The sequence below is a fragment of the Podarcis raffonei genome, chromosome 7 (genome assembly GCF_027172205.1).
Source record: "Podarcis raffonei isolate rPodRaf1 chromosome 7, rPodRaf1.pri, whole genome shotgun sequence".
NCBI classification, from domain to species: Eukaryota; Metazoa; Chordata; class Lepidosauria; order Squamata; family Lacertidae; genus Podarcis; species Podarcis raffonei.
The window spans coordinates 40,173,978-40,190,806 of record NC_070608.1 but is presented as its reverse complement, the minus strand read 5'-3'; the positions used below and the strand labels follow the sequence as shown (position 1 = coordinate 40,190,806).

The window sequence follows — 16,829 nt, the reverse complement described above, 5'->3', positions numbered from 1 at the left end:
TTCCCCTCCCTGTGGAGATAACAACAGGGTTTGGCTTTTTGAGGGAAGTGGATTTAGATTGCAGAAGGAGCATGGAAGGAAATAGTTAAGATCATCTCTCAGAGTATCACTCCCCCCAGTCAGCAAGGCAGTCCTTTAGGAGCTGCTAAGTACTAAAATGAAAATCATTGTGCCTAGTTTGGCCTTTAATTGCTGCCACTGGCCTATTTTTGAGACAAGCAATCTTGGATACCGAGTCCTAAAATAGGCTTTTTTCAAGGAAGCTTTTAACTAACCACTTTAGCTAGTCTCTTTTGTAAAATATGAGTGAAAAACTGATACCCACAGAGAGACTTCCTATTAGACAGAAAAAGCAGGCAGAAATAGCATAAGAAGAGCAAAATAAATAGGTTTGGACAAGTTTGGCCTTTCTTCACTCATTGGCTAAGTTCTCAAAACCTGTTTCCAAAAGCCCTTTGTTTGGGCCACTTAGCAGTACTGGAGGGCTGCTTGGGTCAGAGCCTGTTGGATCAGGCCAGTCGCCCATCTAGTCCAGCACCCTGTTCTCACAGTGGCCAAACTGTGAGAAGCACAAAACTGGACCTGAGCAGAATAGCACTCTTACTGACTTGGGATTCCCAGCAACTGGTATTCAGAGGCATGCATTCTTTCATATTTCCAGAGCATGTGTCTCTTGTAAAGCTATAAGGCAGAGCCAGCCCAGAGAGAGGTGGGGAGAAAGAGAAGGTGAGAGGGGTGGAAGGTACTACTGGTCCACTTTACTCTCAAACCAAAAGGATCCCACATTTTTAAAATTTCAGCTGCATCTGGGCAAGTCATGAATGAGCTGAATCACACACCCCTGATAAGCAATAAGTGAATTAATATCTATGTATGTGCAAACACCATCTGTTGTGTGTGCCAGACTTAGATAACATATTGGAAATTTAACATATCCACAACTAACCACTAGCATAGATAAATATATACATTTTATATTTGTATTATGTGGATAATGATAAAATCGCAGACCCTCTGATTGTCCCTATTTTCCAGGGATATCCCTGGTTAAGAAAAGCTGTCTCAGTTTCTGATTTGATCCTGGAATGTCCCACTTTTTCTTAGAATGTTCCTATTTTCATTGGAGAAATGTTGGAGGCTATGGAGTTATCAGACTTCCGAGCCATCTGAAGGCAATCCTGTATATGGAAGGTTTTTTTAAAAAAAATGTTTAATGCTTTATTATGTTTTTATATATGTTGGAATCTGCCCAGACAGCTGAGGAATGCATTCAGATGTGTGGGGTATAAATAGTAAAATTATCGTTATGGAATGGGACGTCCCTATTTTCATCGGAAAAATGTTAGAGGGTATGAAAATGCATTATAATTGTTATCACTTCAGCTCTAGCTTCCTGTACGACCGAACTTCTCTCTCTTTTTTTATAATAATTTTTATTAGTTTACAACAAAAACAAAAACACATACTAATTTCACATCCAATTTTTCACAAATTATTTCTTTTCTGGACTTCCTTCAGCTTTTCCGTAAATCATCCATAGTCATTATTTAAGTTACGCATTCCTTAGGTTTATATTGTCATTATTTATATCTTTCTTTTCTGTTCCCTTTAAACAATACTTCTCAATTTTATGTGATGATGACTGCTTAATATAGACAGAGAGAACATTTGGTTGGTTTCTACAAATCATTTGATATGATCTTTATTCATTCAAAATTCAGTCAGTCTGTATAATCATTGTATGACTTCCCCCTTTTATCTGTAAAATGCTATATCGCCACACACATATTCATGATCAACAATTAACAACAACAAATTAACTGGCATAGATCCTGAGTTGCCTTTAAATGAGGGTTCTGGAGGGTCCTCCGACTCTCCTTAGCAGACTTTCAGAGGGCGTAGGGGCTGCAGGGAAAATTGGAATGGGCAGAAACCACCACCCACCTTCTACTAGGGTGAGCATCTTCATGGGCCCACCCATTAGGCAAGATGGAGCAACCGCCTCTGGTGGCAGGTTCCACAGGGGCAGCAGTTCCCAATGTAGATCTTCCTTTCCTCCTTGCTCCTGAAGTAAATCTTCCCTCACACCTCTAGCGTTATCTGTCCCTCACTTATACTTTCCAGATATTCCACAAATTTCCCCCAGTCCTCGGTGAACTTTTGGTCTCTTAAATATCTAATCTTCCCAGTCAATTTATCCAACTCAGCATAGTCTAACAGCTTCATTCTCCATTCTTCCACCGTCAGTATTTCCTGTTGTTTGTATGACCGAACTTCTCAATACTGTGTTTTTACCTGTTTGTATTTGTCGTAACTGATTTGTAGCCAATCCTGCTACTCAGAGTAGACCCATTGAAATTAACGAACACAGCTAATTTGGGTCTATTAATTTGCATAAGTCTACTTGAGTAAAACTTAGTTGGATGCAACCCATTATGCTGCAGAACACTCTGGGATCACAAAATGAATGAAGGGAAGACTAAAAATAGACATATTAAACATATTAAACAAACAATAATAAACAAACAATTAAAACTCACTGCTTAGCAGAGGTTGTTGATAGACTGCCAAGATGAAGGCTGAGCCAAATGATCACTAGCAAAAACTTTTAGGGCAAAATGCCCCGCCCCAAGTCATGTCACCTTCTTTTATGACTATCATTTTTCTTCTCCTCGGGCATCATGTTATCATATCCCTTGCTGCCTGATCCTAACTAGCCAGTGATCATGTAGCCATGGAAGTATCATGCCACTCTGTGACCATGCAGTGAAGAAGGTGAAAATTACCAAGATGTTCAGGCAACTAAGTGGAACACTTCTGCTCTGGCAATGTACTTTGTGGGTTGACAATAAAACTGTCACTGTTCAAGTGTGCTAAGAAAGGAAGTACACTCCTTAGCTAGAAGCACATTCTCCTTTGTCCTGTGCTGTAGAAGATTCATTGTCTGTCGTTACCTTTGAGCACTGGAAGAGAGAATGTGTTACCTAGACAACATAGGAATATGCTCCCTTCCACATGTAGCTCTAGATTTTGGGCTGCCTCAGCAATTGCAAGGCCGGGTAAAGTCTTGCGAAGCCCCAGATCTTCCTGAATGTACTCTATGGGCTCTTGTACCCTGCAGGCATTGCAGTGAGTAGCAGAAAGCTCCTGTTTTCAAATGTGCACTCAGTCTCCTTATTCAGCCTATCATTTTTTCACAGCCATAGGTGTGTTTGTCAACAGAGTGCCTAAGTCTGAGGTCAACTTCAGATTTCACCTTGAGCATAATTCCAAAAGTAGCGGGGGTAGGATATTATCTGAGCAAAGCTAATGCCAGTATTGTGTGATGGTTGCAAGATTGGTACTAACTGCAGTTTTCCACCCACTCATGTCAATAAGCAAATTATAATAATTACCAGCAACTAAATGACCAAATTATGATTGACCTAGTGGTGTATTGTAAACAAGACGTACTTTAATAATGGTTTTTCTGAACTGTATTGCTAAGTACCTATTTTCTCAAAAGATTGGAGGGAGGGCTTTTGAAAGGAAGGGTCAAATTGTAATAGTGTGGAAGAGTGCAAATAGATACGTGGTAATTTTGTTTTATCACAGTTTTATCATTTTATGTCAACTATGATTGGAAAAATATTTGACCTGCTCTCTTCTGAGTCTAGCATGAAAAAGGAAAGCTATAATTATCAGGTGGTAGTTTTGCAAGGTAGGCAACAATCTGTTTTCCTTGTGACCCAGTTTCCACTGATGTTCAGTACCATCCTCTTTGTTATTCACCACTTCTCACCCTCAGAGGCTCCTAAGAGCACCAATAGTACCTTGGAAGCCAAATGCCTTACAACTTGAACGTTTTGGCTCCCAAACGACGCAAACCCAGAAGTGAGTGATTCAGTTTGCAAACGTTTATCGGAAGCTGAATGTCTGACACGTCTTCAGCTTATGATTGAGTTCAGGAAGCTCCTGCAGCCAATTGGAAGCCGTGCCTTGCTTATTGAATGTTTTTGGAAGTTGAACGGACTTCCAGAATGGATTCCGTTCAACAAACAGGGTACGTCTGTATCCTTTTTCTTCAGAGTACATTGGGTGGGACAATTGCTGCAAGAGCACAGACACCCTTCTCATCATTGGACTGCTTCTAGGGCCTTGTCCTTTATCCTGTTCACTTTCCTTATGTTCCACTAATTTCCTGACTCCAAAGTTTCTCTCTCTCTCTCTCTCTCTCTCTCTATATATATATATGTACTCATTCTAAGCATGAGGGCTCCCCTCGCCAAATCTCTCTTTTTACATTTCTTTGGATGTTGCTTTAGAGAGTGCTACCTCTTATCTCTGTTCCCCTAAGCTGCTCATTCTGCATAAACTTGTTTAGCAGCTTTTTAGTTTCATTTCTTAACAGCAAATAAAACAGATTCTGTTTTTCAATACTATTTAGTTATGGCCTGTTCAAAACAGAATTTCCACACAACTGTGATCTTGTGTTTCACTTTGCTCTTCCAAACAAGTGTCTGGTGCTTCCAGAAGGGAGATTGGCAAGCCCGGGCTTGTTCTTTAGCTCTTTTCAGGTTAACTTGAGCTGCAACGAAGACTTGTCCTATGGTTTACAGTTGGTGGTTTGCCCAGGAGAGCTAAATCATGGACCTGAGTTCTGAGGACATGCTAAGGCAAACTATGCTTAGATCAGTGCAGACTAGCAGCAGAACAACTGGGGAGGATCAAAGCAGCTGTGATCTCCTCTTCCAAAGGTCATACACTTGCTTGTTTGCCCTAAGCCATAGCTTGACATTGTGAACGAAGCCAGTGACACTTTAAATATCATGTTAGTTTTTCTTTCGTTGCTGATATTGCAGATTCGTGTCCAAGGGAGAAAGAGCCATTCAGATATTTCCAGCTATAAAACCATGGCTATAATAGAAGTTGTACCCTGAATGTCAATTAACCACTGGCAAGAATGGATTTCTCTGGGATTATTGCCTAATTAGGAATATGAAATGGAAGTGAAGTAAAAGCTGCAATGGGACAAAATTAAAGATGAATTGTGATAAGCATTATCGTTTCCAGTGCATTCAAGCCATCACCGTTATGCTCATCAGTGAACACCCTGAACAATTTAAGCTAGTCGCTTTCATTTTTTTCCAGCACTGTGCTAGAATGCAGACCCAGTATTTTTTTCATTTTAGAGTTGTTTCTCAACCTACAGATGTAAAATCATCTCACTTGCTCAAAGTATTTGGAGAAAATAGGGGAGCCCTTTGGTTTTAGAAAAATCTATGAAGCTCTCTGTGGGGATGGGCTGTAGCTCAATAGCCTAGCACAACCTTTACAGGCAGAAGGTCCCATGTTCAATCCTTGGTATTTCCGAGGTGGGCCTGAGGGGGAAAACCCTACCTGGAACACCTGAGGACTCACTGCCAGTCAGAGCAGAAAATACTGAGCTCGATGGACCAATGGGTTGTCTTGGTATCAGGCTCTTTCCTGTCATCCAAATATGAGAAAGAGCTCCCAAGAGTAAGCTCTTATTTTCAGTTCAGGTCTAGAGAATAAGATAGAGACACAAGAAGCTTCTGAGAAAGAACAGATTAGATGACAGAAGATTCAGTAGCTGCAGGTATCCTATAAACCAATTTTCGATACCCTGGAGCCCATGACCAAACCAGCTGGAGCTGACTTAATGTTGTAGTTGAAAAAAACATCTACAGGGCACCAGGTTGGGGAAGATGGAATTGAAACAATGGAGTGGGTAACCTGTGCTGGATACTAATCTTAAATCAGGCTTAACACCTGTTTTTTAAAAGCATTTTGTTGTGTATATGGGTTTTTTTTAAGGTATGGAGAAGAAAAATTAAGGCCTGTAGGTTGTGTCTAGCCTGCCCATGGCTTAACTTCAGTTTGCACTGCCCATGAAAGATCATTTCAGGGGAAACGGGGAAGCTGAACTATTATATAGGACTTTATTTCATTGCTTATCTATTCCTCTTGTTGGGAGCTTAATATTTTAGTATAGGTTTCAGATTTTGCAAAATAGGGATGGGACAAAAATGTGTTCATATGTTTTCCTGTATTACTGAATCAGTGGCATGGATGATTGCAAAAAAAAAAGTGTATGGGAGAAAGCAAAAACTACTTTCAGAGGTTTTACAAGTTATGTCTCACAGATGCAGTGCAATTATTCATCTGTGTATGAAAGGCTATCATTATGTGGATGGGCTGAAGCAGGCAAGAAAGGAAGTTTTCACATGGTTTGCAGGTGACAAGACTAATTTTGTCAGAGAAAGCATTTGCTGCAGTACAAAAATATCTTTCTCAACAGAGATTGGAGGCAGAGCAGCCTGCGTACTAAGCTGAGAGAGCTGCAAGTATTGATCAAAAGCATTACTTCAAAAACAGATTTGTCAAAGGATTTTGTTTTATGCCACTGTCAAGGTTCTGGAGAGCTCAGCTAGTAGGGGGGAAAGCTTGCAAAAGTTCATTCAAGTTCTTTAAAAGATTTTCTTCTATGCATTTAGTTACCTTTCTTTTGCTAATAATATTTTTAGTATGCAAAACTGAATTTAAAATTATTTTTCAAGGGTGATTTATAAATAAAGCTGGGTAATAGAAATAAATCTGTCTAACAAATCCTATATTAAAAAGAGTGTGCCCAGCATCACTGTGTGTTCAGTAACATGTACTGAGGCTCATTTTTCAAGTGTGATCACACGTAGGTCAGATACAAAGAACAAAGAAACCAATTTCCTTACTCCAAAGGGGTTTGCTAATCAACCATGCCAGCCCTGCCCATTCCATGAGGGGAGTTTGGGATAGAGAATGGAAGTCTGCTATTGAAAGAAATAAAAGAAAAACATTTTGAGAGCTTAAGCCATTCTTTGGATCTCTCCTATAAAATCTGGAACCAGTGGCCAAAATTACAGCAGCACAAACCCTTTTCTGTTGGACATAGGAAGGAGATGTGCTGAATAACATCTCCCATCATCACTGGCCATTGACCATGCTTTGGGAGCAGATATGAGTTATTGTTTAGCAACATCTGGAGAGCTAAAAGTTCTCCACATCTGGCATTGTGGACACAGATTAGTTGCTGACTGAGTTGTTCAGTGTGGGACTGTGTTTGACATACCCACCTGAAAATTTTCTTCTCTCTAGATTAGCAATACATAATGAATCCAGCTCACAGACACTTCCACTCTCCCTTGTTCCACATCTTATTGACATTCTTACAAAGCCGGCTGTGTAGAGTAGGGCTGGTGACCCAGTATAGGTTCATGTTTCTGAGCAGGCAAAAGTATTTCATCTGGCTGAGAAATGGCTCAGGTGCAGCATTTGTGAATGCAATTCCAATTCCCCTTCCCCAAAAGAAATGCAGAGAGAAGTTGCATGTGACTGATTTGCTCAAAAGTGTTGTTGCCTTCATTCCTCCACTACATAAATCCCATCATTCTCTCAGATATGTATGAACTGGGCCACAACATTAGGACAAAATATGCCTCCCTTTTTATGTTACATTACAAAGCTCATGTGTCAGCCCTTTCTGTCAATTTTCAACCACCGTGTTTTCATGTTCACCCAAGCAGTTTCTGAATAACCATCCCCATCCTTTTTGCTGTTGGAGTTAGACAAAAGGCTGCTCAGCATAAATAAGATTACTGAGTTCTAAGGAGCTGAACCGCAATGTATCTTGCACAACACATGTGACTACTGTATTCATAGTGCTTTGTGTCTTCTGCTATGTCTGAAAATACTTCTAATAAACTACTATTGCAACGCTGAGGGATATGGAAGAATCTATATAGAGTGTTCAGCAATTCAGAGCTTTCAGTCATAGTGTATGACCTGAGAATACAAATACTGTAAAGTAAGATGCCCGATTAGAGCACTTCATCTCTGGCTGACATTTATTAATGATGTCGAGCATTATTTAGAAGAAATATTGAAAAAGCTATAGTAACATTTCTAGTCTTTTATTTATTAAGATTTTATACTTATTTTTGTGCGTTCTCTGAGGTCTCTCTAACCAAATTTCAGTAACAAAAGCATCCTACATTTAAATCAGCTCATAAAGGTCTACTTTGATTGTGATTTAAAATTTAAATTTAAATTATTAAAAATATATGGAGCAGTTTTGAAGGGCATGACATTTAGAATATTAAAGAGCTGCTTAAAATATGTGGCTCCAGTGTTTTAAGGTATTTGAAAAATCTCATGCCTGTTTGTATCTTAGTATCTTAACCACATGTAGCCAGAAGATAGAAATGAAGTCTGTTTCAAAAGGAAGAAGAGGGCATCATGGAGAGAATAAAGAGGAAGGGGAGTGGTCAGATCTTCTGCAGGGCCAAAGGGCACCTTTCTGTCAGTAGTATAGACCAAAACATTTACCCTAGATATTCCTGGGACCACCATAACTCCTTCCCATGGTGGGAGCTTAATGTGGATTAAAACCTGCATGCACCTTGATTTTTTTGGATGTTGTCCACATCACATTCTCCCCATCCAACTAGCAGCCCATCGTTTTACAACAGTAAACTCTGATTTTGCCAGTGACACTTATCCCCTGGTTTGGTGTTCTGGTCACTGCTAGACTCCAGGGTCATGATTCCTAGGAGTCTAAAAGGTTCCTGTGTTCTGAAACCCACTATTTAAACATAAAGTGGTATGCATTCCATCAACCAGACTTTTTCAAAAAACACCACCAATGGGCCTTTCTTCACCATATGCACCAACATGGTGAAGCAGTGTATTTTTAAGATCTGTAGCAGCAAAAATAAACATTACTGTGGTATACTTTTTAAAGAGACTGTCCGATTAGTGAGCAACAAGCTTTTGCTGGCAACTGTATACTTTAGCAGATGTATGAAGTAGAATGTGAACGTATATATTCAGCAGCAAAAATGTTTAAAGTGTTGGGTTAGAATAGGGCAGTTTTAATGTTGTAAACTGAAGGACTCGGTGATTATTTTCAATGGACCTGAGATAGCAAGATTATTAACAGTACAAATTGAAGCTCAGTTTTGTATACCTATTTTAACATTTCCGTACATTTTACGTTTTGTGAGGTAGGTGTCTTCTCTTAAATTTCTGCATGTTGCTGGTGATACCTTTTTCTCTACCTTTTTCTTTCAGTTGTGTATTGCTTGCTACAACCTTCTAAGTAGCATCATCTTTGATATTTTCTGTGATCAAGTGTGTCCCACTTTCAGAAAGGGATGCTCAGCAAAGTTTACATGACTTCCACTGTGTCAAATTACTGTGAAACATTTGCTCATATCTGTGAGAGCAGTACAGGGACAGACAATTCAGTTCTTGATAGATGGTCTGGCTGTTACACTAGTGAGAACAGTTTTGATAATCTGGATGAAGTGACTCTGGGTAATTCATGTAACAGAAGAGAAGGGGAAGCACACATTTCTTTTAAATCACCGAGGAAAAATTCAGAGATGTTTTTTGTTAGTCCAAAGTGAGAGGCAAAACACAGATTCCACCAATACGCATTTATTTACTAGAGAATTTTATTTACTAGAGGTTTTTTCTGTGAGACTAGAAAGGTTTAGCTACCCATGCACTATATTTTTTACATGGGGTGTCTTCATACTGAATTATCCAATGAGACTGCCTTGTTATAGGCAGAAAGGGAGAAGAAGACTGCTCATGGTGTCCTTTTATGATCAGAGGGGAAATGATATTATCCAAGCCCCTCTTGTACAATTTCAATGGAACGTCGTTCCTTCCTTCTGGAAATAATCATGTTCTAGAATGCTAATCACAACTGTGCAAGGTTTAGCCTGGCCAGGCAGGCACTTTTCACAACCTCATGAGTCTACTGGTTGAAGGGTGATTGACTGTACAGCTGTGGTTCATCTGCTTTGGCATCCACAGAATTCCCTCCTCTCGCTGGATTTTGCACCAAAGTCAACTTTGTAAAACAAGAGAAGGGATTGGAAAATTTGTCTGTGAATAATTTTAAGGAAACCAGAGTATAACCGTAAAGCTTAAAAATGCACGTTTGTTTTTATTGTTCATTTCTTTTTGTGTTGTACAGTAAGCAACTGTGCAATTGTGTGTGAAGGGTAGAATGTAATTTTGGCTTGTATGTGTGTGTTACATCTCCATCTTTAATCCTCAGGTCCAGGTTCTTCGGAATGCTGGAGAAGAAGTGACCCTAACTGTATCCTTTCTCAAAAGAGCACCTGCGTTTCTCAAACTGCCCCTCAACGAAGACTGTGCATGTAAGTATTAACTGTTTTTTTAAAAAAACAACAACAACCCAAACAAACCCAAGTCTTGAATCTATCATAGGAGCCCCAGAGCCACTTCACATTACTACTTTTTAAGCCTGCTTCTGTGAATTGCCCTGCCTTTGTTAATTTACAAATCATAGTTTGGTTTTTGTTTGCTTATTTTTGCTGAGAATTGCATGAGTTTCTCCCTAGAGCTGATTTTGAGTGTTTCATTTTAAACCTTTGCTTTAGAGATGATGTTATGCTCTCAACTGATTACAACTTGCTTTGAGTGCTGTTAAAGTTCTTTGACTTAACGATAATTTGTCCAGAGTATTTGCATTTCATTTCTAGATTAATACATAATGGCAGAGATTTGGAGAAGGATTGGCATTTCCCCCCCTAACTTGGCAATTGAGAGTGAATATATCTGTCTTGAGGACTTTTCATTTTAAATTGCAGTCATGGGCTTGAACAGATTGCTCTGCTTTAAGTGAAGATTAATGGAGTCCATAGTGATCAGTATTTTGTTTTTGTTCAACCATTTAAACTGATTAGTCTTATTGGGAAATAGCAGAAATGGAGAGACAGCTGTCTTCCTTCTATAATTTTAATAAATTGTAGGGACTAGTGCATAGTCTGAGATCGCTGTCTGTGTGCTATAGTTGCCCTGTGAAGATTATCACCAGGGTTTCCCTCAGCCTTTTAATTAAGAAATGGAAAATATTGTTTTAAAAAAGCTTCTGAAATGAATTCAAATAGCCTCCTACCCATTAAATAATTCCCGTTGCATTATATTCATTTATTTTCAAATGTTGATTAACTTGTTGAAGGTGTTCTCATTTCTATCATTATACCAGTTTCTCCTTTATTCATACTAATGAAGATATTTTATATTCATTTGATATTGTCAAAACAATTCACTCCTTTCAAGTTTCAAAAATACTACATGTACACAATAGAATTCGCACACCTACTTTTTTACAGCCAGAAGACTATTTGGGGGTGGTGAAATAATCTAGGATCACCACAGTTATTTGCTTCAGAACTTATAAATGGCTCTACTTTCATAGAATACCTGGGTGGTGTATCGAAATAGAATGTAAAAGATAAAGCAGATCATAAAACAGTGTTGACATTTATAAATCTGTACCTTGATGGCAATGCAGTTTTTTTTTCCAAATAGGGAAAACATCTGGTTATCACAAGTCTGTAAGATTGCTTTGCATGGCAAAGAACTCCCCATCCCTTCAGTCCTCTTTGATGATCTTCATATGCATGGTGGTTTTTGAGAGCTGGTGCATTTAGTATCCCTGTAATGCACATTAAAACACCCTCTGTAACAGAGGCAACAGCTGTGCCCTATGTGTGGCTGAATTGTAACTACTGTATGACAAAACCAATGTCAGTTTTGATTATGAAGTGTGTGTAGTTCAGTAAGCTGTGATACACCTTTGTATGTATTTATGTTTTTATTAGGCATTCCTAGTGATCAAAGCAGTGGTACTTCATCACCTCTGTGTGATAGTGGTTTACATCTTAACTACCATCCCAATAATACGGTAAGAAATGTTTTTTTTTACCTCGCTGCCAAAAATCTGAAAATTTACCACACATGACTGTTAACTGAGAAGTTTACACAATCTATGAGCATGCTGGGAATATGCCAGTTTCAATATTAGGTAGACTCCATAGAAGCAAAGTGTACTGTAAAAACCCTTTTCTCATTATGCAGCTATAGGTGAGAGAACTTTATGCTAACTCCTGGTTTAGTACTGGAATGAATTCAAACTGAGACCACAACTGACAAGTGGATAGGATGCTGAGTACAGTCACTTTCTTAAAGAAAGTAACGTAGAGTGAAATGATGGTGGTGGTCCCATCCAATGTGTTCTCTGTTATGTCACTAGGAGAATGCCAGGACCTAATAATTTATTTTGGACATTCAGCATTTATTTGGCTTTCTTTCCCCCCTCAGAATTAATTCTAAATTGGATGTGGGTTGGAGGAGTGTTCGCTCATCACTATTTTGGCTTGCAATTTAAATTATCTTAGTGAACCCACACTAAATTTTAATTATGTTTTCCCCTGGACAATTCAATTTTACTGCTACATCCAAACTGGAACAAGGTCTGATTTCAAAAAACTGCCAAACTAATTGGAAACAAAGGTAAGTTTGTGTGTTGAAAAAAAAGGTATCAGCACCGACTCTCATGGAAGAAGCTTTTTTGTGCTTTGTTTGAACATCACTTAGCAATACATCATAGGTGCTGACAGACCCAGAGGCTCAAATAAACACCTGAAATGTTGCAGCATTATTCTGTAGTCTCCTGTCTCTGGAACCAGCTAGAAAGATTCCATCAAGAACATTTTGACACTTCTTGCTTCTGCGGAGGCTACAAATACTTCATGATTAGTGTTTCTTACAACCCTTGTAATATTTCCCCCCTTTCATGTCTGCATGACCTCAAAATGTTTGAAAGAAAATGTTGTTTTAAATGTTAGCATATCCTGTTGGGGTGCTTGTTTTTCTTACCACAAGTTTATCTCTTTTGCCACTATAATATCCATAGAAATGAACGCATGAAGAAAGGTAAAAGCACCTTCTGGATAGAGGGGCATGAGAGTTATTCCCTTTATCAGTGATGTGAGCCAGAGCTCTGTTGCATGAATGGTTTGTTTTTCTTTACTTCCATTGGCAATAACGATGGTGCAGGCTTCTTCTATTCATTGCAGATTCTAGGATAGGTCTATCCTCAACATCTGAAGTCCTTAGGAAGGATATAGATATAATGCTCATTACACTGGCGTCTCTAGAAACACCCCTTCACTTTCTCCTTTTTGAGTATATGGTGCCCATTGAATAAAACCAGCCCTCTCTTTCTTATATTTGATGGCTTCACTTACGAGCATCCTGCAGGATGTGGTATACTATATAGTTCTCTCTTTGTATAGAAGGTAGAGATTAATGTTACCCTTCCCAGAGAACCTTACAAAATAAAACCTTTCCTGCTATACATATCCCACTTGTTGTAGTGATGAGCATTTTGCAACTAGCCAGCTCAGAAGATTTTCACTGGGTGATCTTGGACCAACCACAGACTCTCAGCCTATCTCACACGGTTGTTTTGACAATAAAATGGGGAGAAAGAGGACTATGAAACCACCTCAAGCTCTGTGGTGGAAAGATGGCAGAGAAATGTAATGTAATATATAAATGAGGTACTGTTCATTGTAGCTGCTGATGGTAATGCCAAAACATCAAAGTGTTTGAAATATTTTTCAGGACACACTTTCATGTTCTTCATGGCCTACGTCTCCAGGGCTTAGGTGGGAGAAGAGGTGGTGTGATCTCCGATTAATCCCATTGCTTCACTCCCGGTTTTCCCAGTATCTCCCAGGGTCAGATATGTGCAGGTAAGTAGATAAAGGAAATATTTTCTCCATATACTGGAGTATGCCAGTTGTAATTTTTGAAGTGAAGGGTCTGAGAAGGAGAGGTGCTCTCAAACTACCAGATCATTTTTTACCATCGTTAGAGAAAGAAAGGCATTTTTTTACTAATAAGGAAAAATAGATGTTATGTTAGCTGGGGCTGTAAAACACAGTTAGTGCTAGAAACTAATATGATTAATACTCTAAGGTACAACTTTCCCCGAACTTCTAGATATCAGAGAAGGAGAGAGAGTCTTACTATTTACAAAAGGAAAAATAAAAAATACCCTCAGTAATATTAAGTAGAATGGGATTTTTCCCCTAAGTCATAGAGTAGAGCTATTGAGTATGACTTAGTTGGTTAAAATCCAATTTTAGCTAAGTAAATTAAAACCTGTTGGTACTCAGGCGGAGCATGTTGATTACTTCTAGCTGGAAATGTAGCTCTTTCTCAAGTTGTGCATGAGGCAAAGAATATAACTAAGAGACTTTTGGCATGACTACAAAACCCTTATAAGGCATGTGGAGGCACTGATTGCTTGAAGGAATTTCACATCCAAATCTCCATGCCTAGATAAGCTAACAATCCGTTAAAAGGCCTTGTATCAGTCAGCCATGATCTTTTCCTCAGAAGCTAGACTCGACACTAGGACTAGAGTCTCCATGACAAACTATTCAGTGTTTTCCTGTGCTCTAACCCAGGAATACTTTATTAGGAGTAGTGGCACTGTGTACCTAGCTTTCTGGAGGTGGTATTTCTGCCACTTAATGAGACAGGGAAGGGCAAGGCTGTGTGGAGGTTGACGTGATGAAGGCACCCCTATGTATCCAAACCTGTGGTCCCAGCTGGGCACCTGCACAGCACCAATCCTCCTTCCAGGTGTGTGACACTGCCCTTCCTGCTCTGTTCTACGTTGCTAGGCTGGAAACTGTTTTTAGTTGACTCTGATTGGACAAAGGAAGGTAGGGTGGGATGGGCCAAATTCGTATTGGTAAAGGTATGTGTTTATTTGCAGGCTTGTAATGGACAAGGAAATCAGAAATCAATATGCTCGTCTCTTTTTCTCAACCTGCAATCCCTATGAAAAAAATCTGTGTGGCCCACCCTCTACCCCACAGTGTTAAAGTAGAAGGATTGTTACAGCTAATGCAAAATGCACTGGACCAACCTGAACCAGAGAATAATATTCCCTGTGCTGAAATTTTTCTTTTTAAAAAATAAATCAGATCAACCTTCTATCAAAATTTGTCTGACTTTAAGTCACCCAGATGTAATGGATAGAAGATTGATTTCGAACGAACTGCAGCTACAATTCCCACATTTCTCATGTCTAATCTCAGTCATATATTCATCATGAATAAATAGACCTGTTGTACAATTTCCAGTCCACACTCAGGAGATGGTTTTAGGGCATGAAATATCATCGTGCTCCCGTGTTTCTTAAGCCATTCAAACCAATGTACTTTCTGGAGGAAATTGGGCCCTTACTGCTTCAGCATTTCAAAGGTTTTTATAGGCTTGATAATTATCTGTCATTTGGATGTAGTAAATCAGTCCACAGAGCATTACGGCAGATAAGTCAGCTGTGCAGAATAGCGGACACAGAATGCTTGGATGCCCTCCCCTCATATTGATAAATACATTGCACACATTCATTGTGTTTAGGTTATGTCCAAATGTTGGGAAAGTGCAATGTGAAAATCATTAAAGTTATGTGGATCAATTCTGAGTTCTCAACCCTTCACCTAATTAGTTTTTGAAGCAGATCATATTTGAATTTTCATTAAAAATCTATAATTTAGTGGAGCATGCCAATATAGAATATTATGCTTTAGTGCTTTTATAGGATATGGGGAGGAGGGACTCTTAAGTTATGATAGATTTTATTACAAAGTCTTGTTCTTTATTTTATTATTTAAAAAGTTCAAAGATATCTTTCTAGTCTTCTCATTGAAAGTATTTTCCCCTTTATTTATTCTAGCTCTGAAAATTTAGTGTTGATGTAGCTTCTGTAGTTATAAACCTGGGTTACTAGTGATCTAGTAACAGCTGTATTCCACAATTAGGGAGGATGTATATGCTGCGTCCAGACCTATAGAAGCTTTTTTTTTTTTTTTGCACAGACTCCTTCCAACAAGTCACCCATTGCTTTTGGAATTGCAGATGTGAAGCCACTGTTGTCTTCTTCCACAATAATTGTCCTTTATAATGCACTTAGGCTGCAGTTCCATTCACACATACCTGAGGAGTAAATCTATTTGAACTCAATGGGGTTTGCATTTGAGTAGATGCTTAGGAATGCTTTGCGGCACCAATGGTGTGAATTTGCCAGTGCCTCCATTCTTTTAGTGCATTAAATCAGGGAATCAGAACCTATGGCACTCCAAATGTTGTTGAAGTCCAAATCCCATCAGCCTCAAATAACATGGGATGATGGAAGTTGTAGTTCAGCAATACTGGGAGGGACACAGGTTCCCCATTATACATCAAGCATAATGTTTACATTTATTTATTTAATCAGTCAGTCAGTAAATCAATCAATCAATCAATCAATCAATCACCCTTCAATTATGTTTCTAGGGCAGTTTATATAAAAATAAAATTAAAAATGTAGCAAGATACGGATAAGCTCCTTACCAACTATATATCATTCTTGTTTAATGAGCAATTCCATATGGTGGGAGGTTGCCAAAATGAATTCTTTGCTTCTGGAAACACACCAATTATTATCCTAGCTCCTGTAGAAGCTAAATGATGCATCTGTTCTTGTTTTGGGGGATACAGTGGATGTCATATTGAAATAATGAAATTCTCCAAGGTGGAGATGAATGACTCGGATCCAGAATCAGCATGGTCAAAATATGTGGAGGGTAAAGCTGAAGAGCTATGTGCCACGAATTGCAAACTGCAGCTTGTGCAATCTGCCAGGCTACTACATTTTCAAGCTTTGCGCCCTGAGCAGATAGCCCAGTGTGAGCAATCTGTATTCACTTGTTCTGTGGGTTTTGCCAAGATTTATCTGGAGATGTGCCATATACAAAAGCTAAATATAGAAGAGAATGACTCATAAAATAGGGAAATCAGTAGCAGTTCAATGGCTGACTTTTATTGTGGGGCAAGGGTAGGTAGAGGGGAGTGATTTTGAAGCCTTTTGACAAGTATTATGAAGTTGGTAATGTCGGAGTAGGTGC

At 39.0% G+C, this 16,829-nt stretch overlaps 1 protein-coding gene across 4 annotated transcripts in view; it reads left to right on the top strand.

Moving 5' to 3' along the window:
- The window catches only part of SNTG1 (syntrophin gamma 1), a 221,007-nt gene that overhangs the window by 138,582 nt on the left and 65,596 nt on the right, over positions 1–16,829 (top strand). For all 4 annotated transcript variants that reach the window (XM_053396197.1, XM_053396198.1, XM_053396199.1 and 1 more), the window contains 3 exons: positions 10,109–10,211; positions 11,682–11,764; positions 13,489–13,619. In XM_053396197.1, the coding sequence (XP_053252172.1) occupies positions 10,109–10,211; positions 11,682–11,764; positions 13,489–13,619 (317 nt within the window). The remainder of the gene's footprint in view (positions 1–10,108; positions 10,212–11,681; positions 11,765–13,488; positions 13,620–16,829) is intronic.